At 60.6% G+C, this 17,117-nt stretch overlaps 1 protein-coding gene across 1 annotated transcript in view; it reads right to left on the reverse strand.

Moving 5' to 3' along the window:
- Nucleotides 1-17,117, reverse strand: part of MYO15B (myosin XVB) — a 28,402-nt gene that overhangs the window by 4,730 nt on the left and 6,555 nt on the right. The window contains 39 exon segments of the mRNA XM_088027256.1: nucleotides 39-166; nucleotides 566-729; nucleotides 842-953; nucleotides 1,233-1,374; nucleotides 1,471-1,589; nucleotides 1,808-1,926; nucleotides 2,057-2,132; nucleotides 2,707-2,766; nucleotides 2,996-3,108; nucleotides 3,581-3,773; nucleotides 3,889-3,979; nucleotides 4,058-4,283; nucleotides 4,366-4,479; nucleotides 4,565-4,676; nucleotides 4,789-4,980; nucleotides 5,081-5,187; nucleotides 5,312-5,410; nucleotides 5,615-5,699; nucleotides 5,826-5,902; nucleotides 6,001-6,101; nucleotides 6,350-6,511; nucleotides 6,933-7,005; nucleotides 7,232-7,410; nucleotides 7,493-7,728; nucleotides 7,837-7,932; nucleotides 8,840-8,970; nucleotides 9,189-9,246; nucleotides 9,527-9,583; nucleotides 10,207-10,300; nucleotides 12,587-12,756; nucleotides 13,028-13,145; nucleotides 13,543-13,704; nucleotides 13,706-13,837; nucleotides 13,932-14,087; nucleotides 14,120-14,204; nucleotides 14,207-14,285; nucleotides 15,747-15,872; nucleotides 16,252-16,383; nucleotides 16,663-16,758. Of these exon segments, the coding sequence (XP_087883382.1) occupies nucleotides 39-166; nucleotides 566-729; nucleotides 842-953; nucleotides 1,233-1,374; nucleotides 1,471-1,589; nucleotides 1,808-1,926; nucleotides 2,057-2,132; nucleotides 2,707-2,766; nucleotides 2,996-3,108; nucleotides 3,581-3,773; nucleotides 3,889-3,979; nucleotides 4,058-4,283; nucleotides 4,366-4,479; nucleotides 4,565-4,676; nucleotides 4,789-4,980; nucleotides 5,081-5,187; nucleotides 5,312-5,410; nucleotides 5,615-5,699; nucleotides 5,826-5,902; nucleotides 6,001-6,101; nucleotides 6,350-6,511; nucleotides 6,933-7,005; nucleotides 7,232-7,410; nucleotides 7,493-7,728; nucleotides 7,837-7,932; nucleotides 8,840-8,970; nucleotides 9,189-9,246; nucleotides 9,527-9,583; nucleotides 10,207-10,300; nucleotides 12,587-12,756; nucleotides 13,028-13,145; nucleotides 13,543-13,704; nucleotides 13,706-13,837; nucleotides 13,932-14,087; nucleotides 14,120-14,204; nucleotides 14,207-14,285; nucleotides 15,747-15,872; nucleotides 16,252-16,383; nucleotides 16,663-16,758 (4,772 nt within the window).

The following is a 17,117-nucleotide window of genomic DNA, read 5'->3' on the forward strand; positions in this document are numbered from 1 at the left end:
AGGATGGGCGGGCAGAAGGGTGGGCCCAGGGCACTCACAAGGTCTGGGGCTTCCGGAAGTGGTACAGGGCAAATTCCTGCATGGTGTAGTGGCGGGAGTCCATGGACAGAGAGATGGAGGCTACAGAGTCATTGCTGTGTGCCTGGCTCCGGGGGTGGGTATGGCACTGGGAGCACAGGAGACCTCATGCCACCCGAGGGCCACCGGCCTGTCCGGAGGCCCTGCCCAGCCCCCCGCCCAGCCCGAGCCAAGAGGAGCAGGCAGAGCAGCAGTGAGCACACCACCAGAAGCCAGGGAAGTCCAGAGGCCTTTATTGAGCATCTTCTAGGGCAGCACTTAATGAAGTGCTGCGAGGGGGCACAAAGGGCACACGGCCCAGCCCCTGCCCGCAGGGGGCTCACACTCTTGCTGGGGAGACAAGAAATCAGGAGAGGGCAGAGGGGCAGCATCAGACCAAGCGCTACCCGCCACGCAGCAGGTGGTTCTGGCCACGCAGGGGCAATCGAGCCCTTTCCGTCCTCGACTCCTAGTTAGGCTTCGCCTCCACCTTTCCCGTCTTCCTCACCTCTGCCCTCCTCCACTGAGCCAGCCCCGTCTCACTGTGCTGCAGCTGATTCTTGTGCCAGCCACTCCTCTCTGGTGAGAAGGAAAAGTCTGGGGCAGCAGCTGGCTGAACTATGTCGGCAGGGAAGAGTCCAGAACGGCCCCCGGTGGAGCCAAACTGCCAGCCTGGAAGGCATCCAAGGACAGCGCCTCACCCACCTGGCCTCTCTGCCCCTCCGAGGCTCTGCTATGTGCTGGCCCGCCCTGTGCCGGCTGCCCTGCTTGCCCCCAGGGATACCGGGCTCCAGCGTGGCCACTGGCAACAGCTTGATGAGGTCCCCACGGTGGAAGCTGAGGAGGCTGTGGTCATCGGTGATGTAGCTTCGCAGGGCGATGACGTAGCCGGAGTCCTGCAGGCAGGAGGGTGAGCAGGCAAGGGAGCCAGCCTGCCTGTGACCCCAGTCCTTCCGGCCCCACCTGCTTCCCCTGTTGGCCTCACTCCCCACCCAGCAGTCCAGAGTTCCAGGAATCCGGCCTGAAGGCCTAGCCCCACCCCGGGCTGCTTGAAGGAGCTTGGCTGACAGCTCTGGGACCAGCCAGACCAGACACAGCACGGGTCGAGGCCCCCCTACCCGGCCCGGGTCCCTTAGCCCAGCTGCCCGCCAGCCCCCTGCCCAGCCTACACTTGCCTTCTTGAGCTCACTCAGGAACAGCTCAATCATGGCCTTGATGGCACTCGCCCGGGCCGTGTGCAACACCAGCTGCTCACTCTTCAGTGACAGCTCCAGGGTGGAGATGCCCGGGCACTCCACGCCCAGCACCTCAGCAAAGCTGTGCACAGGCGGAGGCATGAGCTAAGAGCCGGCTCGCCCCTGCCAGCCCCCGGGCCAGCCCCCAACCCCGGCCCAGCCCCCGGGCCAGGTTCACCTGTATGAACACAGAGTCTTCAGCTGGTTCTTCGGGTGGAAGCTGGAGCCTTTGGTCACCTTGAGCAGTCTCAGTCCCCGGTGGGACACGCCCAGCAGCTGCACATCATTGCTGTCGCCCTGCCCGGAGGGAAGGTGGCTGGGTCACAAACAGGCTCCTGGTCCCCACCACCATCCAAGACGCCCCGGGGCTACTCAGGGCCCATGCTGCTCTTTGTCCTTCCGTTGGGGCCCACCCCAGCCCCGGCTCTCATCCCTGCCACAAAGGCCCATGCTGAGCGTGCTGGGATCCAGACTGGGGTGCTGGCGTCCCCAGCCCTACATCCAGCCTCACTGACCGAGACAGGGAAAATTCGGGAGAAATAATTGGCCCAGTTGTCCCTAGCGGCCACCACGATACGCTTCTTGACACTGTCCTCGGTGGTGTTGAGCGAGTCCAGACCCACCTCCAGGTCTCCTGTGGGCAGGAATGACCCCAGACTGTCCTCGGGCTCCCTCAAAGGGGGGACCCCAGAGTTTTCCCCCTCCTTCCAGACAGACCTAGTCCCATCACTTAGGCCCCTGATTCCCGGGTCCCTGGACCCTACCCAGCAGCTCTTTCATTTTGCTCCGCTCATCCTGGGAGATCCGGATGCAGGACTCGGCAAAGGTGTCCCTCAGGATCTGGGGGCAGAGCCAAGAGGTCACCACCAGATCCCGGTGCCAGAGCCCACCACGGAAGCAGCCACACACGGAGGAAAAGCTGGAGAGCCTCATGGGCACGGGTGGAGGAGGGAGGGATGTGGGGCCTCTGAGCCCAGGGCCGCCCCCCCGGCCTCCCGCTCGCCTCCCTCAATCACCCGCACTAGCGGGTTACTGCTGCTCCGTCAGCTGAGATGAATTTCCTGAAGGAACAGAACATGGCGGGGGAGGAGGGGAGACTGATGGAATTTGGGGGAAGAGGCAGGGTTCTGGGAGCATCCAGGGGTGGCACAGGAACAAGCATCAGGGAGCATCTGCTGTGTGCCAGGGCCTGTGTTGGGGACCATATACACTTTATTTTGAATCCTCACTGCAGGCCAATAATGGTCCTTACTCTCAGGGATGTGGTGAGGATGAAGTAAATGAAGGCAGGGCTTGAAACACAGCCCATGCCCTCTAAGTGCTGGCTGCCTTCATGCGTCTTGCACTGGTGGTGACCTGGCCCAGGTGTGGGCGCAGTCCGTCTGCCCATGGCGCAGGTGGCCCGGGCTCTCACCTGCTCACAGAGGAGGCTGAGGCAGTAGGGGTGGCTGAAGTTCTCCCGGGGGTAGAACACCTGCAGGAGAGCAGGGGCGAGGAGAACAGATGGGAATGGCCCCCCCACCCCTACCTCCCAGCCCACCTCTGCCTCCGAGACCTGGAAGGAAAACCAGATCTGAGGAGGTAGGTCGTGGGGAGGCAGCCCCCAGTGTTTGTGTATGGGGAAATCCTGGGGTCCCAGCACAGCCTGCCACCCCTCCCCAGCCCAGAGAGAGGCCTGGCTGCGGCCCCGGCCTTGTGCCCACCTCCTTGCGTAGGAACAACCTCCAGGGTGGGTTGACGTAGGAGAAGCACACACTGCCGGAGGGCACGAGCAGCTGGGTGGAGACTCCCTGGTCCTCCATGGGCTCCATCCAGCCTGGCAGAGGGAGGGGCCAAAGAGCTTCAGGTGAGGAGCTGCCAGAGCCAGAATGAAGGGGACATGGAGATAAAAGACTGTGCCCTCCCTCGGGACCTGCGAGGGCTCAGCCTGCTCAACCTTTGCTGCCTCCCTCCTGCCCAAATCCCGTCTCCGGCCTCCATTTCCAGCCCTCAGACTTTCCCTGCTGTCCCTGACCATGTCAGCAGGGACACTAAGTTCCTGATGGAGCTGCCAGGATGCACCGAGGACAATACCCCAAGACAGTCCCTCAGTGCCACAAGGGCCCCAGAGGTACCTGTGCCCTGCCCTGGATGGGAACGCGGAAGCTGGGGCTCCTCGCCCATGGCTCCAAAGTCCAGAGCCCTGAGTGCCTGAGCGGCTGACCTCACAGCCTTGAGCACTGAGAGGCTTCTGGGAACCTTGCCCTGCCCCAACGAAGCCCACCACAGAAGGACAGAAGGTTCCTTACCGCGGGGCCCAGCTGAAGGGGTCCCTGGTTCCTCAGGCAGAGGCAGCGGGGGCGCTGGTGGAGGTGAGGGTGCCTGGGCAGCAGGCGGAGTCTGGCTCTCCTTGATGGAGCTGGAGGGCCCAAGCTGTGGTGGGACCTTGGGTCGAGGGGCCACAGCTGGTGGGGGGCCCTTCCCTGGGCTGGGCGATGGCATCTGGAGAGGCACAAAGAATGTACACAGCTGGGTCTAGGGGTAAGGCCAAATTTACCCCAGAGAGCCTTGGACTCCTGAGGTGAGAAGCCATGTCCTGGACGGGATGGGGCCTCACCGACATGGATGCGTGGGCACCGCTGATCCCCAACTTAGCCAGAGCCTCATCCTTAGGGTTGTTTTTCTTCAGGAAACTTTTCGGGGGCTTCCTGAGAGAAGGAAGAGGTCCTAAGCCCACCGGGTGACTCCCTGGGGATTGGGCAGCCCTGGTCGCCCCGGAGGCCCACCTGGATGGCTGCACGGGCATAGGCACGGGGCCCGGGCGACTCTGGTACATGCGGATGATGTTGCGAATCTCCCTGCTTGGCTCTGCCCGCTGTTGGGGGGCTGGCTTAGGGTGACCACCAGGCCCCACCCCTGGGGCCGCTGGCTCAGCCTCAGCCTCTTGTGCAGCTTTGACTCTACCTTGTGTCAGTGGCTTCTTCACTATGGGAGGAGGTGGGGGGGATGGCACTGACCAGGAGGAGAGGAAACATGTGAGACCCTGCACGGACCCACAGGGCCAGGGCCCCCTTGCCCCCCGTGTCCCCACCACCTGCTCTTGGTTTCTCCTCCTGCTCCTGCTCCTGCTCCTGCTCCTGCTCCTGCTCCTGGGGGATCTGTACCTTGGGTGGAGGCTTCACTGTCTTCACCTTGATCTGCTGCTGCCCTGTAAGTGCCCCAGGTGACCTGATTATTCTCCGTGGCATGCCCAGCAGGCTCCTGGACAGGCTGGCCACCCCAAGCACCCTCACCCATCTTCTGGAAATAGTCCTGTTTCTGCTGGAAGCTCCTGGGCCGCTGGGACTTCTCTCGGGCCTCCTGTGAGGTCTCCTGTAGGCAGGAAGGGGAAGTGAAGGAGCAGCCCTGCCAGCCAAGTTGCCCCTCTCCCAGCACCGCCCCCCCCGCCCCATCCTTGTGGGGTCTCCCCACCACACAGCCCTGCCACCTGCCTGGCCTCGGCTCCTCCCCCTCAGGCACCCACCGATTTCAGCTCTTGCTCTGGCTCCCCGCGTGGGGCCAGGGGCTTCTTGGGCTTGGGGGCGACGGCTGGGGGTGAGCTCGGCGAGGCAGCTCCGGGGGCCCGGGCCAGAGGCTGAGCCTGGTGTTGGCGCTGCTGTGTCTGCTGCTCCAGCGACAAAGTCATGGCCTGGGCGGTCATCTGCTGGGCCTGGGGGGGGGGAGGGGCAGCGGGCCCGGTAAGAGCAGCTCCGGCTCTGCCCCGCAGACCTGGCCCCGCGAGGCCCTCTGAGGGCCCTGCCCACCCTCACCAGGATCAGCGCCTGCTGGTTGATGAAGTTCTGCTGCTGGGTCACCAGCTGCCTCGGGTCCACGCTGGGAAGCAGGGGCTGCGGCGGTGGCGGCGGCACCACCATGGCTGCAAGTGGCATACAAGTGCCCAGCTGGCACGTGGTCCTCTGCCCACTGCGCCCTCTGGGCCCCGGGGAGGACCTCCCTTCCTCCAGTTCCTACCTGGGAAGGGAGCCGCCACCCGGCCTTACCTGGCATGGCAGGGACTGCGCCCATCGCTGGCATCATGGGCACGGGGGCAGGCATCATGGCTGGCTGGTATCCGGGCATCTGCATCATCCCTGGGTAAACTGAGGGGACAGGGCCCCCCCGGGGTTGATCCTTATCTGGGCCCACAGAGCCCCCCCTCCCTCCAGCCCCAGGCAACAAGAAGAGGATGGGCCCCCAAGGTGCTGGCTGGAGCTCTGACCCCAGTTGCCTGGGGGTCCCAGGCCGTGCTTGCCCAGGCTGCTGGGCTGGGGAGGCCCTGGATGGATGCTCGGCCCTGCGCTCACCCATGGGGTAGCTGCCTTGCTGCATGGGCCCAATGGCGCCCCCTCCCTTCATGCGGCTGCTCAGAGCCCAGCCTTGCTCCAGATCCTGTAGGGACAAAAGGCCACAGGCCACAGGGTCAGAACTGGAGCCCTGGGAGAGATGGGAGAGGCACTGGAGGCCCCGGTGGGGTAGGGGCAGGGATGGGGTTGGGTGTGTGTGCAGAACACTCACACTGTGGCCCGGGGAGAGGACTGGCTGGAAGAGGTGGTCCAGGAAGCCATCCAGGTTCTCTGAGGTCCGAGACTCCCCTGTGGGGCCAGAGGAGGGTGTCACCCTGGGGTGTGGGGCACCCTGCACCCCCATTCGCATTGCACTGCCAGCCTCACTGTGCCCATTCTGGCCTTACCTGACTGGCTCCTGCTGGGTAGTGCTGGGGCTGGCCCCGGGGGTGGACCTGGGGGCAATGAAGGGGCCTGGATGCCAGGGGCAGGGGGGATGTCCTCAGCTCTGCAGGAGACAATGGGCCCAGCTTAAGGGGGTGCCTTGGATAGGGGCGGTGTCCAGGCTAAGACAAGGAATAGAAGCTGCTGTGGGGGGTCATCCCCATGGGGTGGGAGATGAGGTATGTGTGGGGGGCTGCTGGGCCTGCAGCAGGTCCTGTGAACCCCGGGGTGTGATAGGGTGGCTGGGGGGGTCACCTATGACAGAACAGAGACAGGAACAGGCTGGGACAGGGGTGCTGGGGTGGCACCTACAAGCCACGGGAGGCAATGGGGTAGCTGTGGGGACTGACTGGGTCCCCCAGGTCCTCAGTCTGGCCGATGAGGTCCAGCACAAAGTCACAGCCCACCAAATCCTGCCAGGAGTCCCCGGAGTGCAGTGACACGGACCAGCCACGCGGGGGCAGCTCCAGGCCTCTGGGAGGGACAGAGGGGCGCCATAGGGAGTGATCAGCCAGGAGGACGACCACCCCGAGGGTCCCCAAGGGGAGGCGGCTGAGGAAGGCAGAACCTGGGTGAGGAACTGGTTTCCTCAGACAGCTCTCCTTTATTCGCACCTCATGACCTTCTGCTTCCGCATCGGCTCTGATGCACTCATTTATTTATTGACCTGTTTCATTAGAATCTGGACCGCAGATACAACCTCTACTCTTGCTCCCTAGCTTGAACCTACCGTCTGGCTCCTGCCCGCTTACCCCTGCGTGCCTCGCCCCCCGCCAACGCCCTCGGGGAGCAGGCTTTGGCCCTGGGTTTTCAGGAGGCCCCCCCCAGGCAGGAGAGTGGGCGGGGAGGGTGAGGAAGGGACGGGGTCTGTGTTGGCTGCTCCCCATCCCTGTACCTGCTCTGCAGAATCCACCCGGCGAATTGCTCCCCCGTGGTCCAGGACTCCACCTCGGCTGAGTAGCATTCCCCTGTAGGGACAAGGGGCGGGGACCGGAGTGAGGGGCAGCAGGTCCTTCCTGACGGGAAGGGGCTGCTGTCCCCATGGGGGTTCCAGAAGCAGGACAGGACCCTGTGATCAGGGTCACGGGGGGGGCAGCTAGAGGGCTGAGGCAGGAAGGGGGTCCAGGGAGGGTGAGAAGGCAGGGCTGGCCCCACTGTGGGCCTGGGGAGGCCTGAGCAGAAGGTGAGCATCACCAGTGAAGGTAAAGATGTCCAGAGCCATGCGGCCCTGCCGCCGTCCGGCGGTCCACTCGAGCTGGGTGGGGGGGTGGGCCCGGGCCATCTCAGAGGCCAGATGCGTCTGCTCCAGGGCCCCCAGCAGCTTGTGCTGACACAGCGCTGCCATGCCTCTGGGGGCCCGGTCGGACACAAATCTGCAGGGACAGCACAGGGCTGCTGTGGGGGTGGGCAGTCCACCAATCCCACTCACCGGGCCCCGCAAGGCAGGCCCCTTACTTCAGCAGTGGCTTCTGTAGGGTGGGCATGGGGGGAAAGGCGCTGAGCAGGATGGCCATGAGGGCCCAGCTGCGCTGGCTCTGCTGCTCATCCGGGTTGTGCCAGATCTGGGCCACGAGCTGGCTGAAGAGCTCGTCCCGCAGCCCTGGCCGGCGCTGGCCCTGTCGCACCAGGTATTCGCCCATGCTCTGCTCCTGCCAGGGGGGCAGGGACCCATCCCCCAGGAGCCGCAGCAGCTGTAGACAGGGAGCAAGGCGAAGGCAGGACATGCAGGGCTCCCCTGGTGCTCAGCCAGCACCCAGGAGCCAGGGTCCCCCCCATCCCCTCCCCGATGCGTCACTCACCACTTTGTTGATATCCAGGGCATGCTGAGGGTTCTCACCATCCAGCCGGGTCAGGGGCTTGGCCAGCAGCTGCCCAGGGCTGGGCAGGGCTGGCTCCTGCAAGGAGGGGGGGGGGTGACAGCGCCTGAGCAGGTGCTGGTCTGTGCTGACCTGCTGGAAACAGCCCCAGCGGAGCCCACGGGAGCACGCGCCCTGGGAGACGGAGAGGGGCTGGCGAGGAAAACCACCTTAGAAATGCATCTCAGTGGCTCTTTCTGATTAGAAAATTGATGTCCACGCATGCAGAAAACTCAGAAAACATGGAAAAGGATAAAGAATAAAAAACCCATTACCATTTCCCTGCCAGTCATGACCACAGTGGACATTTTAGCTTCTCTTTCCAGTCTTGCTTTTTTTTTTTCTCTCAAGATTTTTTCTATTTATTTGACAGAGAGAGAAAGAGAGCGCAAGCAGGGGGAGCAGCAGAGGGAGAGGGAGAAACAGACTGCCCGCTGAGCAGGGAGCCCGATGCGGGGCTTGATCCCAGGATCCCGGGACCATGACCTGAGCCAAAGGCAGAGGCTTCACCACCTGAGCCTCCCAGGCGCCCCTCCGGTCTCACTTTCTACGCACAGATACCTACATTGCCCTCCCACACCTATTGTTGTTTTTAACAAAACTGGGATCCTACTCTATGTCCAGTTTGGAATCCTGCTTTTGTATCCAACAGTGCAGGCTGGACGTTTGCCTTATTGTTACACACATGCTAATGACATGACTTCAACGGCAGGACGATGCCGCAGGGGTAACAAAGTTGTGGCATCACGGGTCTAAGTTCCTCTCGAGAGTGAGACGTTTGGCTTCAGGGGATATTCTCCAAGCAGTGTGGCTGCACCCATCACCCCCGTGATAGGAGAGGATGGGTGGAGTGGGAAGAAGGAACAGGCCTAGCTTCTGCCTGGCAGGGCTAAAATCTGGGGAGCCGTGGAGGTCCGCCAGGGAGAGCCGAGGTCTGGGGGCCCACCTGAAAGTTAGTGGAGATGAAGCTGGAGAACGGGAACTGGTCGATGTCTGGTGGAAGGGTCAGGCTGGTCCGGGCAGGAACTTCAGGGGGCATGGACTCGGTGATGCTCCCAACCAAGGCATGGTGATGGCCTGGGGAACGTGCCAAGAGGCAGCCCAGAAAGGCCGAGGTAAGGCAGCTGGCTGTGGACCGCCTCTACCCGTCATCACCCGCCCCCAGCCCTGGGGCAGAGAGAGCCCGGGGGAGCCCAGAGCATCATAGGGAGGGACCGCGGGGACAGACTGATTGCAGAGCAGAGAGACTGCAGGAGCGAGGGATCGTGGTAAGAGGGACACCAACCAGAACCCACCTTCTGCTGTCTTTAACATGACGGCCACCTCAGCCGGGATCTCCAAGCGCCCCAGCTCCTGGCAGAGAGGAGCGATCGACAAAGTACTAAAGGAGGGGTACAGGGACCCAGTGTCCCTCCTCACCCCCAGGACCATAAACTTCTCCAAAGACCAAGGATTCTGATCCTGGACACAAATAGGACCCCAGGAGCCCTCAGAGGGAGACCGAGGGTGGCCCAGGCCTCGTCTTGGGGGGCCCAAGGGATGCACACCCAGGACCCCACACTCGTCCGCAAGCCATGCCAGTTTCAGGAGGCTCATAACCCAGTGGACACCCTCGAGTTTCCAGGCCACCTACCATGCTTGGCACTGTCTTGGAGGCTGGGCCACTGTGCCAGTCACACCGATGCCCAACCTGCTGAGGGAGATGCGAGAGGAGCTGGTGCCCCGGTGAGGGGTCTCCGTGAACCTCCTGGCAGATCCTCCCCACCTCAGCAGTTCAGCTGCCCCCTCCGGCCCCCAGTGGAGAAATTAGCCCAGACCCAGAGGGGCCGGCTGCCTGCCGCCAGCCCTCTGGAGCCCTCACTGGCCGCTGCTGCCCGTCTGCTGGGGCACTGGGGAGGAGGTAGGAAGAAATGGTGCCAGGGGACAAAGTCCAGCCAGGGAGGGGCCACAGAGAGAAGCAGTATGTGGGCGCTGACCTTTGAGCGGCTTTATGGCCCCCACATTGGAGTCATCAGGCAAAAGAGGGAAGCAGGTCGGCCTTGAGGAAGGTCTGGAGAGGATGGGAAGGCACCCCAGGCAGGCAGGGGAGACTGAGACTCTGGAGGGTGGGCAGGGATGAAGGAAGTGACCTCCCGGAGGTCCCAGCCTCCCCTGGCCAGGCAGTGGGAAATGGGAAGAGCTGGGCCAGCCGTGGTCTCTGAGCCCTCGATCCTCGTGTACTTGGGCCAGGAGTGGACTTGGCTGCGGTCCGGCCAACTTGGCCAGCAAGGCTGCCTGACTTCTCTGCCCTGAGCAGCAGCCTCACCCAGATACCTGCAATCTCTGTCGCCTCCGGAGCAGGGGCCGGGCCACCAGCAGGACGCTGTTCAGCTGTCCCAGAGCTGCCCGCCGCCGTTGGTTCCGCTTCCTGGAGGCCGGGAAGGGGGTTGGGGAGGAGTTCAAGCTTAGACCCGGTACCCGAACCCTCCAAGCCGAGACATGAATGTAGACACGGACCCCAGGCTGACGACCCCTAGGTGCTTAACAGAAGCCACAGGGAATGGACAGGACAGCTTGAAAGAACAAGTACATTGAGAAGGTGTTCGGTACTGGGGATTACGGTCTCAGGTGGCAGAGCCGACCGCCGGGCTCATTTCCCACCCAGTCGGGCAGTGTGGTCGTGGGTAAGTCCCTTCCTCTTGGTTTTATTGTCCTCATCTGCAAAGTGAGGATCCGTGTAATCCCTGCCCCGCCACAAGATGAAGGCAATCAACTGACATGTTGAGAAGTGTCTGGCGTATTTTTATTTAAGAAGCAAAACTTCTAAAAATGAAAAAATGTTATCACTGGAAATCTAATAAGAGATCATAGAAGAGATCATGTCTTTGAAAACTGTCCAGATATAAGAAAGACGAGACTCCTCAGGGAAGGGGTCCTGAGCAGGATTAAAATTAAAAAATAAGTGTATAGCTTTGAGGTGGCCGGCTGGCTCCGTTGGTAGAGCATCTCGGGGTCGTGAGTTCAAGCCCCAAGTTGGGGGTAGAGTTTACTTAAAAAAAAAATAAATGTACAGCTTTTGTGCAAAAGGACACCATCAAGAGTGTCAAAAGACAACCCATGGAATGGGAGAACATTTGCAAATCACGTATTTGATAAGAGTTTGATATCCAAGATGTATAAAGAACTTCCACAACTCAACAATAAGACAAACTATACAAACAAAAGGCAGACTGAGGACTTGACATCTCTCCAAGAAGCTACACAACTGGCCAAGAAACATATGAGAAGATGCTCAACCTCGTTAGTCATTAGAGAAATGCAAATCAAAGCCACAATGAGGTACTTCTTCGTGCCCACTAGGATGGCTATCATTTAAAAAGTGGAAAATAAGGGCGCCGGGGTGGCTCAGCGGGTTAAGCATCTGCCTTCAGCTCAGGTCATGATCCCAGGGTCCTGGGATTGAGCCCCACATTGGGCTCCCTGCTCGGCAGGAAGCCTGCTTCTCCCTCTCCCACTCCCCCTGCTTGTGTGCGCACATACTCTCTCTCAAATGAAGAAATCTTTTTTTTTTTTTAAGTGGAAAATAAGTACCAGCAATGCTGTAGAGAAATTGGAAAACTGACACGTGCTGGTGGGAGTGTAACTCCTCAAAAAACCAAACACAGAATTACCATATGACCCAGCGACTCCACTCCTAGGTAAAGACCCGAAAGAACTGGAAGCAGAGAGTTGAACAGACATACTGGCACACTCATGTTCCCAGCAGCCTTATTCACGAGCACCAGAAAGTGGAAACAGTCCAAATGACCGCTGACGGATGAGTGGAGACACAAGGTGTGGTCCGTGCACCCAGGGGCAAAGAGAAGTGAAGTCTTGCCACCTTTTACTATATGGATGGACCTCGTGAACATTCCACTTAGTGCAGCGAGCCAGATGTAAAAGGAAATATTGTACGAGCCAATTTACATGGAATACCCGGAATAGGCAAATTCATAGGGACAGACAGTGGACGAGAGGTTCCTGGGGGCTGGAGGAAAGGCGAGCAGGGAATGATTGCGTGAGGGATCCAGTGTTTCTGCTGGTGATGACATTTTGGAAATAGAGCAGGGTGATGAGTGCTCTGTCTCAGAAGGCTCCCCTGGGGTCCATGGCACTGTCCTTACTTTGTTCTTAGCCCTTTACCACCCCCTTGGGGGTGACTGGTGGCTGGTTTACTGTCTGCACCTGACTCCCCAGTGCACCTGGGAGGCACCACCTCTGCCTCCATCCCGGCGTCACCAGCGCTGGGCCCAGGGTGATGGAGAAGGTCAAGCCCACAGCTATTGGGTGAAGGAGCACAGACATTCCCATCAAGCTGTGAAGGTGAACCGGCATTAATTACATGAGAAGGGGAAGGAAGTGCTATAGGACCAAGAAGTCCAAAGAGCCTGGACTATAAAAATCTGGCCTGGAGGCTGGAGAGATGGGCAGGGCCTCACACAGCCTGATAAAAGATTATTCTTGGGGCAGAGTGGACAGACTAGAAAACACTCAGGTTCAGGTGGCCTGAGCAGAGAGTGAGCTTCTTGTCACTCAGGGTGTTCAAGCAGAGGTTGCCTGGGGATGCTGACAGGATGACCCCCGGGGCAGGTAGATTTCCTTGAGGCCCTACCCTTCCCACACCCTGCCCCAGCACCTGGAGGAGGCCCCTAGTCTCATGCCACCCCCTGCAGACCCGGCCTGGAGCCCTCGCACGTGCGCCTGCATCCGTGGCAGGAGTAGACCGCCGAGGCGCTGGCGGGAGATGCAGGTGTGCAGGCTGACGTGCAGGCCGAGCAGGGCCTGGGAGCGTCGCCGGGTCCAGTGCTTCTCCAGCTGCTGCCAGCCCGGCTCCCGCAGCAGGACCTGGGGGCAGAGGTGAGGGTGCCCGGGCTGGGGGCGCCGAGGCCCACCTTGCTCTTCTCCTCAGGCCTCAGCCTCCTCCCTTCCGGCAGGATAGCCGATTCTTGTGGGGAGCCCGGGACACCTGCCTCCCAGGCCCACGTCATCGCTTCCCCACCCAGAAGGAACCCCCCCCCCCATTCCTGAGTTTGTCCCGGAATGCTCCTCTCCCTTCCCAGCCACACCTGCCTCTCCACACACACACACACACACACACACACACACACACACACACCTGGGTAGCCCCGAGGTGGCAGAGGGGTGACTCGGCCCCCAGAACCTTACTCAGGATGGCACCACACCTCTTACGGTCAGAGGTCTCTCCCCGCGCCTCTGTGTCCAGGGCCCAGAACCTACCCCGGGGAGGGAGAAGCTGAGGTGTCAGAACAAGCACAGAGAGAACCTCCCTCCACGCCTGTTTGCTCCCCCCCCGCCCCTAAGTCATTCAACAACGACTTGCAGCGCACCTACTATGTGCCTGGCACCCAGCAGAGTTTTGCTGAGTGGCGGAGGGGCAGGTAGAGGCGTGGGGGGGAGCACGGATAGTGAATAGGGAAGGAGAGGGACGGAGGGAGAGGAGAGAGAGCAGTGAAAGGAGGCGGGCTGGGGGCCAGGCCTAGGGTCCCAAGGAAAGTGGGTCCACCTCCGCCCTGAGGAACCCTGGGTCTGCCAGCCACTCTGGGGGGCTGTCCTTGTGGGTCCCGGCCCGAGGTGCCCGGGCCCTCGGCTGCCTCCATCCTGGGACACTACCTGGCCAGGAAGGCCTGGAAGGGCAGGCGCACAGGGAGGTTGGCACTGCGGGTACACAATGCCTCCAGGATGTCAGCCTGGCGCAGCTGCTCGGCCACGTGTCCCACATCAAAGACGCCCGGAAGCTGTGGCCACCAAACAGAGCCAGTGAGAGCTGGAGTTGGGGGGGTGCTGCTGAGCAGGGCAGGGCAGGTGGATGGGAAGGCTCCAGGGCCAGGTGTGGTGGGTGGGGGGTGGGGGGGAGCTCACCTTTCCTGGGTTGGGGTTGAGGCACTGAATGAAATAGACATGGCTCCTGATGGGAGGAAGGGGGGTCATGTGGGCGCAGAGCAGCCCCCGAGGCCCTGGGGTCTCCTATGCGGGGGGGGGGGGGGGGGCACTGTTCTCACCTGCCCAGCCAGGCTAGGAGGTCCTCCAGGGAATGCTGGAAGCGAGAGGCCAGGGGGGGTTTGCCTGGCCCAGCCCTGGACTGGGACTCTGCTTCCTGGAACAGGCTGCCCAGAAGCTGTGGGGCAAGAGGAGGCTGAGCTGGCTCGCTTCCCAGGCCTGTCCATAGCCCGTCCCCGGGGAGCCAGGGTGGGCCAGGCCACAGCATCCAGACCCCGGAAGGCTCAGCCCATGGTCCAAGGGGCAGGGGGACACAGTGTGGAGGGGTGGGGGGGCACCTGGAGCCGGCTCTGGGCAAGCATTTCCACCACGGCAGGGTCAAGATGATCCCGGTTTCTGTTTATACATTTGTGAACCTGCAAGAGACAATGTGGGGAATAGAGGGGGAGCCAAAGAGAGAAGACTGGGGTGGAGCCTGGTCCCTTTGTCACATAATCCCGCCTCTCCCCACTGGGCTAAATAAAGGGCCACCTTTGTCTCTTCAACTAATGGCTCTGGGAAAACTGGAAATCCCCCCCATGCAAATGAATGAAGTTGGACTCTTATCTTATATCAGATATAAAAATTAACCCAAAATGAATGGATCAAAGACCTAAATTTAAGGCCTGGAACTCTAAAACTCTTAGAAGAAAACGTAGGAATAAAGCTTCATGACAGTGGACTTGGCAATGATTTCCTGAATAGGACACCAAAAGCATAGGCAACAGAAGAAAAATTAAACTGGATTTCATCAAAATTAAAACTTTCGTGGGGCGCCTGGCTGGCTCAGGAACGCATGCGACTCTTGATCTCAGGGTCGTGAGTTCCAGCCTCACGTTGGGAGTAGAGATTACTTAAAAAAAAAAAAAAAAGTTTTCTTGGGGCGCCTGGGTGACTTAGTCTGTTAGGCGTCTGCCTTTGGCTCAGGTCATGATCTCGGGATCCTGGGATCGAGCCCTGCATTGGGCCCCCTACTCAGTGGGAAGCCTGTTTCTCTCCCTCTCCCTCTCTCTGTCCCTCCCCCCAGCTCATGCTCTCTCTCAAATAAATAAATAAAATCTTTAAAAAAAAGTTTTCTTTTGTGAGCTTCAATATAGTTTTGTGGTTTTCTTTATTCAATCTCCTTGTGTGTGTGGTTTTTTTTAGATGTGATTAGGGTTTTTCTGGGGGGCGGGGAACAGAGGTATAACTGATAAACCTTAGGTTTCTTCTTTGGGTAACTTCTGGGTGGTCTGTGTTTTCTTCTACAACCAAAACAGCTCACCTCCTCCAGGAAGCCTTACTGAACTTGCCCTACCTCAAACTAAGCATGTGGTCCTACCCTATACACCAGGCCCCCTGCCTTCAGCACTCCCCGGTAGGTGTGCTATCACCGTGAAACTCAGAAGGAGGAAAGGCGAGTCCCTTCAATGAGCACCTTTACGTGCCAGGCGCCTGCCTGACCACTTCCCCATTACTACATTTAATCCTCCCAACAGTGCTACAGGACTCCCATTCCCATTTTACAGGCAGGAAAATGTAGGCTCAGGAGGAGAAGCAGCCAGAGGTTATCAGAGTCGGGTTTGCACATCCCACACATATGCTCCTCCCCTCCTGGCCTTAAGGCTCCCAGGCTCATCTCCCTCTACCCCACGGGGCTCAGCCAGAACTCACTAAGTCACGCTAGGAACTGGGTAGGGCCAAGGGCATAGGCAGAAACATATGGTCAAGCCCTGGGAGGGGCCTCCCCTCACCTACGCCTCTTAGCTGTCAGGTGAGTCAGCTCTGCGGAGGGGACACCCGGGCCACATCACCCTCACTGATTCACCCAGGAGTCTGTCCCTGATTTACCCCAATACCTGGTAGGTGACAGGCCCAGCGTAATGCCTCACGGTGAAGATAGGAAGGGGCAGCTGGGGCTTGGCGTAGCAGGGGTGATTGCCGTGGTGATAGTGACACTTCTGGAGGAAGGTGTGGTCTGTGGCCTGATAAGAGGGATGAGCTTCCCTCAGGCCTTTGCACAAGATGTGCCCCTGCCCGGACCACGCATCCCTCCAGGGTCATCAATGAGTATTTGTGGAACGGGAGGACCAGGGCCCCGAGGCTTGCTCCCTACTAGTTGGAGGCCCGAGGGACCACCACAAGCCCTGCATGAGCCCTGCGCAGTGCGCACCACCCTGCCCCTTCCGCAGCAAGGACTTGAGGAACCCCAGAGAGGTCAGGATCACCCAGAGACAGGATTTGAACCCAAGCTGTGCTGAGAAGCTATGCACAGGGTTTCCGGCCCCCATCACCTGTGGCTGCTCTCGGAGGCCCTGCTGGCCCCTGGCGTGGCCACCAGGGCCCCCACTGCTTGGGGCTCACCTGGGTCAGCCATGTCTGGGCATCCAGGATACTCAGGAGGCTGTGGGGCTGGTCTATGAGGAGGTCCAGACAGGTGTCCCGCACAGGCTGGGGAACGGGCACCCAGGGCAGCAGCTCTCGGCGACAGGCCTCCTGGGACCAGCAGCATGGGGCCAGTTCCAGAGCACGCCCGCGTTCGTGGGGGAGCTCATTGGACCCAGAGCAGGGACGGCCCTCCCATTGTCCAGATGAGTAAGATGAGGCCCAGAAGGGCCGAGATGGCCCATAGTGGGGCAGGGCGGGACGAGGGGCTTTGGGGCCGAGCGGCTTTGGGGCCGAGCTCTCAGTTCAGCGCCCTCTGTTTCTCAGGGATGGCCCCTGCTCGGGAAGGCCTGGGTGCCACTGGCCACCGCCAGGCCCAGCGCCTCTCACCTGCTCCTGGGCCCGCAGCATCTGGCTGGAGAAGAGCTGCAGATGCTCGCTGGCGAGGTTACTGCACAGTTGTTCCAGGCCGTTCACCCGCAGGGCCTGGGGGCACCGGGGCAGCAAGGACATGGGCACCCACACGTGTCGGGGGCACGGGGCGGGGGCGGGGGGTTGCTGCACATTGCCCTCCCAGAACTCAGGGAGGAGTGGTGCCCTAGGGCTGATGCTGCAGCCCACAGGGTCAAGTCCAAAGGCCTCAGCCCACACCCCTCCCTCTGCCTCAGAACGACTGTGAGCCTTCAGGCCACGGGTCACAGCCATCCTGGGGTCTGGAAAGCGCCTCTTCTTATGACCCAGTAGCTTGCTGGCTATCGGAATCCCACATCCTCATAAGCAGGGCTCCAGGCCGCTGCCTCTGAGAAGCCCTCCAGCATTCTTCCTGTAGGGATTACAGGTTCCTT

This window comes from Eumetopias jubatus, unplaced genomic scaffold (assembly GCF_037043125.1).
Source record: "Eumetopias jubatus isolate StellerSeaLion01/CBP00866 unplaced genomic scaffold, mEumJub1_p1.0 scaffold_10, whole genome shotgun sequence".
Taxonomy (NCBI): Eukaryota; Metazoa; Chordata; class Mammalia; order Carnivora; family Otariidae; genus Eumetopias; species Eumetopias jubatus.